This window comes from Phyllobates terribilis, unplaced genomic scaffold, assembly GCF_046119375.1.
Source record: "Phyllobates terribilis strain yellow unplaced genomic scaffold, ASM4611937v1 Scaffold_5__5_contigs__length_657084704, whole genome shotgun sequence".
NCBI lineage: Eukaryota > Metazoa > Chordata > Amphibia > Anura > Dendrobatidae > Phyllobates > Phyllobates terribilis.
Genome location: NW_027362765.1, coordinates 464,176,975 through 464,190,386, shown reverse-complemented (window position 1 = coordinate 464,190,386; position 13,412 = coordinate 464,176,975). Strand labels below are relative to the sequence as shown.

Genomic DNA, 13,412 nt, shown 5'->3' with positions numbered 1-13,412 from the left:
CCGCTTACATGGTAAACTGTGCTGCTGTTAATGATTTTTACGCTGCTATAACTCGTGCCGTAAACTCAGACAGAGGCGCTGAGCTCTGTTATCGGCTGTGGACATGACGGCAGAGCGGCAGACAATAACAGGCACTGTGAGGAGGAGACAGCGCTGAACCAGGGAAGGGTGTGTAAAGCGCCGTTTGTGTTTTGAATATAGCCTGGGGTCAGGCGTTTTCCAATCCCTTTAAGGCATGTGCACATTGAGGGGGGGTTAGCAGAAACTGGGTATAAACTCTCCAAATCTCCTCAAAAACTGTAAGTTTCCATTCAGTTTCTGCTCCTAAAACCCAGCAGAAAGCCTCTGTGTGCACACAGCCTGAGAACAAACTGGGGGCCAATCAGAATCCAGCTCTCATTCTTCACAAGCCCCTTTATAAATGAAAGATGCAATCTGATTGGCAGCTATGGAGTAGCGCTCCCCTCCTGATGGCCGTGAAGTGACATGTGTGTAAGAGCGCAGCTATGTGCACTCGTTTCCCGGCTTCCCATTCGCACACGGTGATGTGTGAGGAGAGGTATGCGGAGCCCGGAATACGTGGGAATCGTGCCAAGTTTGTAAACGATCCGTCCAGGCCATTAAACATTACACAGCGCAGCTCCCTCTCCGCACATCCCGCAGCTCAGGGCAATGTCAAAGTCAATGGACTTCAGCACAAATCATTTAAAGCGACCCTCCCAGCGTGACCTATCACACAGCCGGCTGCACGCAATCTGCGCCGCACTGCATCATGGGACTTGTAGGCCTAGTGAGACTTCCAATTACTAGTTATCCGCTCAATGAGCCGCCCCTCGGGACCCCCTAGGTGCACAGCTGTGTATAGGGGGTTCCCCGACCTCACCGTCTGCACCAATACACTTATGTCATTCGTTACATAAAATAATCCCAGGAACCAGGCCAGGCCTGGACTACAAGTCCCACAATCCCCCGCAGCAATGTAAGTGAGCGCCGCGTCCGGGGCAGACGTGTGTCCGCTATTTGCATGAATGGGTGGCGGATCATGAGGGAGAAGAGCTGCGTGTAACGGCTGCGGTCACCAGGGGATGCCGCCGTTAGGAGGGAGCCGTCAATGCTAGACGCCAGCGGCAGGGAGATGCCGAGGGATGAGATGAACTCCCTGATCCAGAAGATCGCACGCCAGGCCCGGCTCACGTTCCGCGGTGCTGGCGGCAGCGGGGACGCCAAGGGCTTTGCGGAGAATGTGACGCAGCTGAGGAAGCTGGTGAGCGAGGTCCGGGCCGAGGACTTAAAGATCCGCCCGCGGAAGAGCGCGCAGGCCCCGGTGTCCGCGCCGCACAGCCCGCCCGTCACCTACATGCACATCTGTGAGACGGACGGCTTCTCCATGGGGGTGTTCCTGCTGAAGGGCGGCTCCAGCATCCCGCTGCACGACCACCCGGGGATGCACGGCATGCTCAAGGTGCTCTACGGCAAGGTGCGCATCAGCGGCTTCGACAAGACGGAGACCCCGCAGCCTCCCGGCAGTCCCGGCTCCGTGCTGCGGGCCGTGCTGCGCTCCACCGGCGAGTACGGCGACAGCAGCCCGCCCTGCCTGCTCAGCCCGCACCGGGACAACCTGCACCAGATCAGCGCGGTGGACGGGCCCGCCGCCTTCCTGGACATCCTGGCGCCCCCGTACGACCCTGACGACGGCCGGGACTGCCATTACTACAAGCTGCTGCCGCCGAGCCAGGCCCCGTCCTCCGCCTCCCCCGAGCAGAGCGGGGACGGCGCCGCCGAGGCCTCCGGGGTCCACCCGCGGGAAGTGTGGCTGCTGGAGATCCCCCAGCCCGAGGAGTTCTGGTGCGGGGGCGAGCCCTACCCGGGGCCCAAAGTGACCGTGTGACCGGCTACCTCACAGCGGAGCCCCCCGGGAGGGAGGAGGGTCGGCCTATGCACTGCCACCAGGGAGCCTGCTGCAGAACCTCTTTACTGGTGGAGGCGGCTGTGCTGTGTGGAAACCATTGGATAACCTCCTATACAGACAGCGCCTCTAGAACACTAAAAATGGCGGCTGACCCCGTGTCGTCCTCAGCTGCCAAAGTATAGAGACGTGTGCGAGTTGCTACTGACTCCGACAACATGGAGGCGGCCACCCCTCCCCCAGCCTGCGCCCTCCGCCTGTCCACAGCGGCCCCCGCCAAGCTACTGCCCTGCCGTCTTCTCTGTAAGGCCTCATTCACACCGCCCTAGGCCTCTTATGGTTTCATCCATTTTTCTGAGTAACGTCAGGTTCTCACACGAAGGAAAACAAATACTAATTCCAAACTTCTCCAAAAACAAACTTCCCCGATGTCAGTGACGGGTGTCAGTGTGCGGATTTTGTTTTGATCCATGACACGGATGTAAGTTATGTCTGACTTTTCGGGTCCCCCCCACCCCCCCAGACAGTCCTCAAAAAAGATGTCCTTTTTTGTGGATTGTTGGGGGGAGGGGTGCGACCCAAAAAAACAGAGCACAGCCCCATAATTATAATGGATGCGTGTTCTATCACAAAAACTGTGGCTGTGTGAATGAGGCCTTACTCCGTGTGCCCGAGGCTGCGACCCTAGAAATTCCTCATGTTATTTATTGACCATAGTTTACACTCACTTTCCGCTGTACATGCAGGAGGAGGAAGGGGGAGATTATTTGCATTTTTTTTTTTTTGCACAATTCAATATGTATAGAAAGTGCAGCTGCCAGAACCTGTTGGGTGTTGTAGTCCTGCGATGCCCAGAGAGCCGTCCCTCCTGCATTATCCAGCGGTCAGGTCCCTGATCTATAGATGCCTGTTTACTAGGACAGGATGTGTGGTGTTGGTGCAGATTTCACTACCAGACCTCTGCTAGACTTAAAGCACGGCCCTCGCTATATATAGCAGCACGGCCATTTTTCTCTCTAATGTGCCGTATCTCACTTCCTGGACTCTTCCTGTCATGTAGGTTGTTTTTTTTTTTTTTTTTGTTTTTTTTTTTTTCATTTAAGGGGCGTCTGCTGTTAAGGAAGAAAAACTAAAAATGAGTATTTCTTTATATATTTGGTCTCAGGATGAATTCTGGGAGGAGGAGGGGGATTGTAACTCCCACTGACTGACAGTATCCTCTAAAGATGCAACATTCCTCCTAAGTTTCCTTTGTATTGTCCTTCATTAAGTTCAGTGTTTATGATCTGGAAGCCGAGTAATGGATGGTGTACGTGTTACCTCCAACGGGGTCATATGTGGGGGTCTGCCGCCATTGTCAACCACTACATTATTTTTCTTGAAATGACAAGTATAGGAATCATGTAATTGACATTACTGCCTCTGTCCTTATGATTAGTATTTATAAGTCTTAGGGTAATATGCATTTAGAAAAACTAAAAAAAAAAAAAAAAAAAAAAAAATTATATTGAACTTTCAAGTTTTGTTAATGGGCCTTAAAGCTGAGTAGTGATTATCTGCTTATTGACCTCGTCCCTGCTGTATTCTTCCACGTTTCACTGTAATTGACACACGTTAAATTCTTTTCTGTTACTACATTTCACAAATTATATAATATAAATGTATTTTTCTTGAAAAAAAAAAAGCCTTTGTTTCTGTTTAAATTTTTTTTTTTTATTAATATATTGCCTAAGACTGTAGAGCAGGGATGTCTAACTCAGAGGGCCAATATGAAAAACTTGAACGAAGTCGCAGCCAACTAGTATACAGTATAATGGGCCCCGCGTAGTCCTCCATGCAGTATAGTGGGCCCCGCGTAGTCTCCTCCATGCAGTATAGTGGGCCCCGCGTAGTCTCCTCCATGCAGTATAGTGGGCCCCGCGTAGTCTCCTCCATGCAGTATAGTGGGCCCCGCGTAGTCGCCTCCATGCAGTATAGTGGGCCCCGCGTAGTCGCCTCCATGCAGAATGAGTTGATTTATATATTTGTCTCTTCTGTTCCCTGGTACCAATCCAAGGCTGATGCTTTGGCAGTGCCTGCCTGACATACTCCAACACAAGACCGCTGCAGCCGGTCATACTTATTGCATCATGGCTCAGTTGGGTTCAGAGAGAATCGGCACTGAATAGAAGAGGTGGTAAGTAGAGATGGTGGCGAACCAACTTGCAAGACCCTATCCAGTGGCCATATCAATAATCTGTGGCCATTGGGACGGGTGACTTGCAAACCACCTCCTACCTGCCAGCATCTGTGGCTTTCTGATTTTTGATTAGCCGATTGTTAGGTGTGTCACGTAACAATGACGTTGGGCCGGGCCGGTTAATCAAAAGGAGAGCTGCAGATGTCGAGTAAGGCGGTTTGCAGGTATCTGTATAGTGACCACAGATTACTGACCCGCCTGATGGACTGGGTTATGGGAATCGATTCCCACCAACTGTAGAGATTAGTGTTAGTTTTCAGTGCTGTGTGTATATAAAATGTTTGTCCAGCATTAGGCTCCTTCACACATCTGTCCCTCCTGCTTGGCCCTAACCACATGAGGAAAACTGATCTTTTTTTTTTTTTTTTTTTTTCTCCCCAAGCGTTTTGTATTTGGTGCTATCCCTTGGGTCATTGAACTGGAAAAAAAATTATTTTTTTTTTTACTTCGATGGCTCGAAAGATTCCACCAAATACAAAACGGTGACGTAAAAACTACATCATCAGTTTTGTTTACAATTTTCCCTCTTGAATTTTTGTGCCAAGCCGCGGAGACTTATGTGACGGGAGCTTAGAGCTGGCCATTCACATCAGGTAACTGCTAGCAAAATATTCATTAGGCTGACAACAGTTATTTCTTCCCGCTGTCCAATACAAATGGGCAGGCAGCTAGGCCGAACGTTTGTTTTGAATGAGAGCAAAACCCTCAAAGCGCCACTCCAGTGGGTTTGTGTTTTTCAGCGCTGGAGTGGCGCTTTAAATGTAAGTCCCCAGTCATATACTCGCCCTCCGGCGTATTCACCGGTTTTCAACACCACTCCTGTGGTGCCAATTTGTGACAGTAGCTTCTGACTGGCCGGATGCCAGAAGCTCCACTCACAAGCTCTCACCACAAGTCTGAGAGCCAGAACGAGACTTTCATAGACTTGTATTGAAAAGTGACCTCCGGCGCGCTCTATGAAACGGTGAAACTGAAGACAGGTCACTTTTCTCCAGTGAGTGGCAGCGAAAGCCAATAAACGCCGTAAGTGGAGTATGAGACGGGGCGGGGGACTTACATTTAAAGCACCACCCCAGCGGTGCAATAAAAAAATTGCTGGATTGGCGCTTTAAACAGTGATTTGAGATTCCAGTGGTCCGATCCTTCTCTTTCCTGACATTTGTGAGGCTGCCTTCGCACACATTATATGGTCGGCCAGACCTACTGAAATCCGCTGGTTTGGCCGACTGTCCTCTAATATGTACGGAGCTTTAAGCCAGGCGTATAGGGTAGGTGTGGACACGCTGCTGTACACTTTAGGTGAGTTTAGAGGGAAAATTCTCCACCCCCCCCCCCTCACCAGCATAATGTGAACAAAATACCATGTTTTTTTATTTGCTTGGCCTGAATCTGGTTTTACAAACCCCATTCACATTTTGTACTTTACCTTGTTGCAGATTTTTAGTGAAGGTTCAATACTAAAAATTGTCCACGTCTAAATACAGCCATAACCGGTCAACCCGCCTCAGGAATCTTATAAAATGTACAGGAAGATTCATAAATGTTAGAGATTTGAGCTTCCTGATCGACATCCAGTTTGCTCTTGTTTAGCAGCCGGACCAGGGCAGTGTTTACTTTTGTGCTGGCAATTCTCTGCCCGTCATCCTGGGTGCCCTGATCTGGATGTTACACAGGACTGGCCCGTAGACAGGGGAGTTTGAGTTTTGTCGTTCATCTCTAATACTAAAGGGGGAAAAAAAAAAGCCTGAAAGTTAGGCAGCGGGAGCCCATTTCTGACTGCGTTGACAATCACACGCCTGTATTAGTTTAGTAAGATTGTTACCTGCGGTGGAGTCGGTTATACGGTTTTTCATGAAAGTCTGCAGACTGGTGAATCGTCACAACAGTTGCTGTAAGGATTCTCCAGTTGCGGCAGTGAAACTGGGTAGTAATGTGATGACATGCAAACTCCCGGCCACATTCCAACTAGACGTGCACAGTTCACTTATAATGAGCGAGGCTGTGCACGTCTAGTCGGAATGTGGCCAGAAGTATGCTGATCATATACGGGTGGTCACTTGACTGGCTGGTCTCGCCGCCGGTACTGGAGAACCCTCCAAAAACGCACTGAGAGGATTCAGAAGTCTAGTCATATAGAGACTGCAGAACCTTATGAAAACCTAAGGGAATGTGCACACAATATCTTAACCTCAAGCTTTTTTGTGTAAAATAGTGAGCGGCTTCTGAGCAGAAGACGCCTGGAGGACGGTAAGGACTCTTATTTTAACATCTTCACAGCTTTGTAAACCTGGTCAGGTCCCTGCTCCTCCACCACTAGTCATCATATGGACCGTGCAGTCTGTGAGGAAAGCCACAGTAATGAGCAGGAGGAGAACCTGTCATACCTGTGTAATAGAAGGTCTAAACAAAATCTTGTCGCCAACACATCTGTTAAAATAAAATGGTTGACCCCTTAAACTGCTGTACACATAAAACAATAATGAAAGCCAATCTGTCACCAGATTTCACATCTCAAAAGGAGTCTGTCACCCCCAAAACGTTAACTAAAGTATGTATGCAGGGGGCTTGCCCCATGAAAAATCAATTTGTTGTATAGCTTAGTGTTTTTTTTTTTGGGGGGGGGAGCGGCAAAAAAGTCTGCAAATGAGGGGTGTTTTGGAGCATCATTATGCCACCTTAATTTGCATAATGAGCACTGCCATATCTTGATTGACTGTGCCCCCTGCGTCCGCGTTTGTACTGTCATTATTGGCTGCAGTACAGTACTGTGCAATGACACTGAGCGCAGCTGCAGGGCCCGTGCAAAGCTTTGTGATGTCCCCAACATACCGGTTTAAATTTTGTTAGTTTATAGGGATGAGCGGACCAGTGGATGTTGGGGTTCGACCGAACTTTAGTCCAAGGTTCGGCTACCCGAACTTGATCCTGGACTAGAGGTGTATGTAGGTTTTGCAGCACCCGGGGCAAGAATTCAGTTTGGTGTCCCCCCCTCTCCCTCATCCCGCACCCCAAGCACATATGCGATTTGCACACTTAGTCACGTGCCGACAAGCTGCTATTCCTAATTCTCTCAATGTTCAGTGAAAAACAGAGAAGCTGGAAGAGAAGCTCATAGTCACGTGACTGTAAGTATGAAGATCACATATGAGTGAAGTGGTCAAGTGATGACTACTGGAACCTGCAAGCAGAGCTGAATCCTGACAGTGAGGATGTTGCACGCTGTTAGGATTGGCTGAAGCGCTTCATTTTATAATTAAAGGGCTTGTCCAGGTTCGAGATGAAAGTCTGCTTCTGAATTCTCACAGCGCATGCACTGCACACTTTTAGGATTCTCCCTTGCTCAAGTATGCGATTTGTGCACCTCTGGCCACATTCCGACTAGACGTGTCCGGCCTTGCACTATTCGTTTTCAGTGAGTCCACACATGTCTAGTTGGCAAGTGACCGCATGTATGCAAATCGCCAGCACGAGAGAATCCAGACAGCGTGCAGTGTGCGTTGTGAGAATTCAGAAGCCTGCAGTCACATAGAATGACTGCAGACTCATCACAAACTTGGACAAACCCTTTACCCCCGAGGGTGGTTTGCACGTTAATGACCAGGCCAATTTTTACAATTCTGACCACTGTCGCTTTATGAGGTAATACCTCTGGAACGCTTCAACGCTGATTCTGAGATTTTTTCATGACATATTGTATATCATGATAGTGGTAAAATTTCTTCAATATCACTTGAGTTTATTTATGAAAAAATCAGAAATTTGGCGAAAATTTAGCAATTTTCAAAATTTGAATTTTTATGCCCTTAAATCAGAGAGATATGTCACACAAAATAGTTAATAAATAACGTTTCCCACATGTCTACTTTACATCAGCACAATTTTGAAACCAATTTTTTTTTTATTGTGGAGCTATAAGGGTTAAAAGTTGACCAGCGATTTCTCATTTTCCAACAAAATTTACAAAACCATTTTTTTAGGGACCACATCACATTTGAAGTCACTTTGAGGGGCCTTTATGACAGAAAATACCCAAAGTGACACCATTCTAAAAACTGCACCCCTCAAGGTGCTCAAAACCACATTCAAGAAGTTTATTAACCCTTCAGGTGCTTCACAGGAATTTTTGGAATGGGGGGGGGGGGGTGAATATTTAGCTTTCTTCACAAAAATGTTACTTTAGACCCCATTTTTTTATTTTTACAGGGGTAATAGGAAAAAATGGACCCCAAAATTTGTTGTGCAATTTCTCCTGAGTACGCCAATACCCCATATGTGGGGAAAAAACACTCCTTTGGTGCACAGCAGAGTTCGGAAGGGAAGGAGCACTGTGTGACTTTTTCAATACAAAATTGGCTGGAATCAAGACTGGACCCCATGTCGCATTTCGGGAGCCCCTGATGTGCCTAAATAGTGGAACCCCCCCCACAATTCACTCCATTTTGGGAACTAGACCCCTCAAGGATTTTATCAAGGGCTAAAATGTACATTTTGAACCCAGAGGTACGACAAAGAATTTGATAACATTAGGTCATCATATTGAATAAGTTGTCATTAGTCTTGAGCGCAAGTGCTCGCTACTTGAGTTTGCATTGGGTACTCAGGTATGCACCATGTACAGCGTGTGCTCGAGTGACATGCTCGAGTCCGCGCTCCACATGTTTCACGGTTGTTAGACACCCAAAAAAAATATTCGGTGATCGCTCGTGCATGGCAGGCAATCCCAGCAATGGTTTTTTTTGGCCGTGAAGTATATGGGGCAGAGACTCGAGCATGTCACTCGAGCACCCGCGATACTCGGTGCATACCCGAGTACCCGATGCAAACTCAAGTAGTGAGCACTTTCTCTCAACACTGGTCGCCATATCGTCTTTTTTTTTTTTTTTTACTTTTCAAAAAATCCCAACCTTAACCCTAGCACAACCCTAACCCCAACCCTAACCCTAGAGTTTATTTTTACGCCGTTCCTCGTGTGGTAGTGTGGAAGTGATTAGACTACTTTATTCTTCGGGTCGGTGTGATTTCAGAGATGCCAGATTTATATCGGGGTTTTTATTATTGACAGCTGTCACACACTAAGGCTGAGTTTACACGATGCGTTTTTCATGCGTTTCCGCGGCGTTTTTGCAGTTGCGTAAATGCCGCGGAAACGCATGAAAAACGCATGGTAGAAGGGCAGCAATGTTCCCCAATTGAAATCCGCATGTGCTGTGCCCATGATGCGGATTTTTCCGCAGCGTAAACGCTGCGGTCAAAAATCCGCAGCATGTCAATTAATTTTGCGGAAACGCTGCTCTTTTGCCGCCATTGACTTGCATTAGACCGCATGGAATCCGCATCACTGTATATGTTGATGCGCTTTTCATGCGGTCTAATGTGCGGATGGTACCCGGGTGTGGATGAGAGGACTCGCATCCAGACCCAGGTACCATTAAAAAAAAAAGAATAAAATAAAAAATACATATATTCTCACCTTCTGACGGCCCGCGCTGCGTCCTGCTGGCTTCCCGGGCACTTCGCGGTTGAATGAAGGACCTTCGCTGACGTCAGAGTCATGTGACGGGTCACGTGACGCTGACGTCGGAAGGTCCTAAAGTCTTCACTGCCGGCAGCCAGGACCGATGAAGCAGGACACCGGGGGCCATCAGAGGGTAAAGTATAGATTTATTTTTTGACATTCACACACTATATAAATCCATGCCGGTTGCATGGATTTATATAGTGTAAAGTTGACAAGCACTTTCCAAGTGATGCTAAAATCGCTTGGGAAGCGCTTGTCAACCCGCATGCGGAAATGAAAGTGAAGACCGCTTCATTTCCGCATGTCCCTGGCAGGAAACCGCATGTACAATCCGCATGCGTTTTTTCCTGCCAGAGAGATGCAGAAACGCTCAGGAAAAAATCCTGAGCATTTCTGCATTGTGTGCACATACCCTTAAAGACGCTTTTTTTTTTTTGCAAAGACTAGTTTTTGCATCACCATATTTTGAGAGCTATAATTTTTCCATATTTTGGCCGACAGTCATGTGATGGCTTGTTTTTTGCGGGACAAGTTGACGCTTTTGTTGGTACCATTTTCGGGCATGTGCTATTTTTTGATCGCTTTCTATTCCGATTTTTGGGAGGCATAATAAACAAAAACCAACAATTCCTGAATTTTTTTATTTTTTTTATATGCTGTTCCGCGTGTGGTAAAATTGATAAGGTAGCTTTATTCTTCGCGTCAGTACGTTTACAGCGCTACCACATTTATATATTTTTTTTATGTTTTGGCGCTTTTACACAACTATTTTCTAGAAAAAATAATTTTTTTGCATCGCTTTATTCTGAGAGCTATAACTTTTTTATTTTTCAGATGATGGAGCTGTAGGGCGGCTTGTTTTTTGTGGGACAAGATGCTGTTTTCAGTGGTACCATTTTTATTTACATTCATCTTTTTGATCACGTTTTATTCTATTTTTTGTTTGGCGGTATGATAAAGCATTGTTTTTTGCTTCGTTTTTTTTTTTTACGTGTTCACTAAAGGGGTTAAGTAGTGGGACAGTTTAATAGGTCAGGTCATTCTGGACGCGGCAATACCAAATTTGGGTACTTTTATTTTTTTTATTTTTTTCATAAATATTATGGGTACAATTTATTTTTGTTTCGTTTTTTTATTTTATTTATTTTTTATTTTATTTATTTATTTGTTTTCACTTTCCTGCACTTTTTTTACTTTTACACATTGTCCCACTATGGGACTTTCACTTTTTGCAGCCTGATCGGCTCTATCGGCAACAGCTCCCTATGCCATGCAGCCTGTCAGCGCTGCACACAGGGAGACGTTACTTTGGTCATGCACTGCACTGTGACACTGGGTGTCAGCTGTGACAATCAGCTGACACCCGACGCTTGTGTGCGGGCGCGATCGCAATGCGCGTAACAGTACCTAGCTGGTCCATAAGGTCCAGGATACAGATGCATACTATTATTGACTTGGTCCTAAAGGGGTTAATGCTCCTAACATAAATAAAAATATGAGTATTAGTCAGTATCACGAAAAAACACATTTACATCCAGGTACCTGATAGATGACGTCTCTGGAGTCGTTCTCTTTCTTTTCTTCTTCATCTTGTCCAGACGCCATGATTACTTTTTTCATCCACAGCTCGCCTCTGCAGACTTCCATCTGCTCCGGTCTTCTGGAGCACATACCGACATGATGCCCTTAAAGATAGCAGTTCACACATTGTGTTTTTTCAGCTTTTTTTTTTTTTGTGCAGCAAAACCTGATCTCTTGCCAGGGTGTTTCATTAGCGTTTGTCTTGCTTTTTGGTGCGTTGTTGCTGCGTGTTTTTTTTTTTTTCACTGTCCTTTTGTCTCTTTATGCATTTATAATTTAATTCTGGTTTTGGCTCAAAAAATGCTGAAAAACCTGACACCTGCATTTCTTGTGCATTGTTTCAGCGTAGTAGACTTCATCTGGGTGTCTGCCTCTAGTTAGGCGTACACTCACGAAAAAAGTACACAGCAGATCGCATGTTCACTCTGCCGTCACCATTACAATCTATTGGCCCCGCCGCCGCATGCGCACGGACCCTGTTTTGCGGGCGATTTCAAACATGCCCCAACGTGAACACAGAATGCAATGTGAAAGCACCCTAAAGCTTTTATGGAACCTCTGAGCTGGATTCACAGCTACACTGAGTACTGGTGTAAAATGTTCTCCACGCTGACACTGCTTCTGCACATGTGCTACAGAGACCCAGGGGAGCAGGAATCTCTCATGCCTGTGTATGGGAGACATCAGAGCAGCAGGTGTTCAACTACTAGCTCTGAGACATGAATATTAGAGATGGAGACTGCGGAGGGAAAAACTGGCAAAAAAAAGCCGGCTACAAATCATATAATGGCCAGAAATGTTCATCCTCATGTATACATCCTTGATAGCTTATTCTCAACTGTCGCCTAAAATTATAGGTACATTTTAACCCCTTTCCGACATGTGCCGTACATGAGCCCACACCTTTCCGGGGACATGACAACTGATCTGATCATCAGACGTGCCCCTAACAGCCGCGGGGGGGGGGGGGGGTAATCGCAATCCACCCGCGGTTGTTAACATGTTAAATGCCGCTATCAATCTCTGGAAGGATGTCACTAATCCCGCCCATCGGTGCCCGTGTCACATGACCACGGGTCGCCGATGGGTTGGCATGACAACCCGGGGTCTGCAGGAGACCCCTGTGGTTGTCATTGCCAGGATTCTATGAGCGCCGCCCAGTGGTCAGAGCTCATAGCAAGTGAGCATTTCTGCTACACACAGCAGGGCTTCAGCCCTGCTATGCGTAGCACAGGCAATCAGATGATCGCAGCTTCTAGTCTCTCATGGAGACTATTGAAGCATGTGAAAAGTTAAAAAGAAATGTTTTTAAAAATATAAAAAAAAAAAAAAAATCAAAGTTTAAATCACCCCCCCTTTCGACCCATTCAAAATAAAACAATAAAAGAATCAAATATACACATTTGGTATCGTCGCTTTCAGAATCGCCCGATCTATCAATATAAAATAAGAATTAATTTTGTAGGTAAACGGCGTAACGAGAAAATAAATCAAAGTGCCATAATTGCGGTTTTTTTGGTCACCGCAGCATTGCAATAACAGGCGATTAAAACATCGTATCTATCCCAAAATGGTATCAATAAAAACGGCAGCTCGGCACGGAAAAAATAAGCCCTCACCCAGCCACAGATTCCGAAAAATGGAGACTCTACGGGTCTCGGAAAATGGCAACTGTTTTTTTTTTTAACAAATTTTGGATTTTTTTTTTCACTACTTAAAAAAGATCCTATATATGTTTTGGTATCTACGAACTCATAATGACCTGGAGAATAATAATGGCAGGTCAGTTTTACCATAGAGTGAACATGCAATTTTTGCAATTTCATCGCACTTGGAATTTTTTTTTCCGTTCTCCAGTAGACGATATGGTAAAACCAATAGAGAAATTCAAAAATACAACTCGTCCCGCAAAAAATAATCCCTCACATGGCAGAAAAATAAAAACGTAAAGGCTCTGGCAACAAGGGGAGCAAAAGGTGAAAATGGAAAATGGCCTGGGGGTGAAGGGGTTAAGGGTTGTGTAGATCTGACTTCACCATAGCCGTGGGTTTAGTCAGGTGGGCTGCTACCTTTCCATGCAGGATCCTTCTTTCCTCCAGCATTTGTGTCTGGACTGATGCGCAGCCACCATATACATTAGATCATTTAATATACTTGGCTAGATGGTT

General features: G+C 46.3%; 1 protein-coding gene across 1 annotated transcript; it reads left to right on the top strand.

Annotated features, from left to right (window-relative positions):
• Positions 1–955: 955 nt before the first annotated feature.
• ADO (2-aminoethanethiol dioxygenase) lies at positions 956–3,520 on the top strand. Its single transcript, XM_073685408.1, has one exon. It carries the CDS (start codon positions 1,112–1,114, stop codon positions 1,886–1,888), a length of 777 nt encoding a protein of 258 aa, XP_073541509.1. The 5' UTR covers positions 956–1,111; the 3' UTR covers positions 1,889–3,520.
• Positions 3,521–13,412: the final 9,892 nt, after the last annotated feature.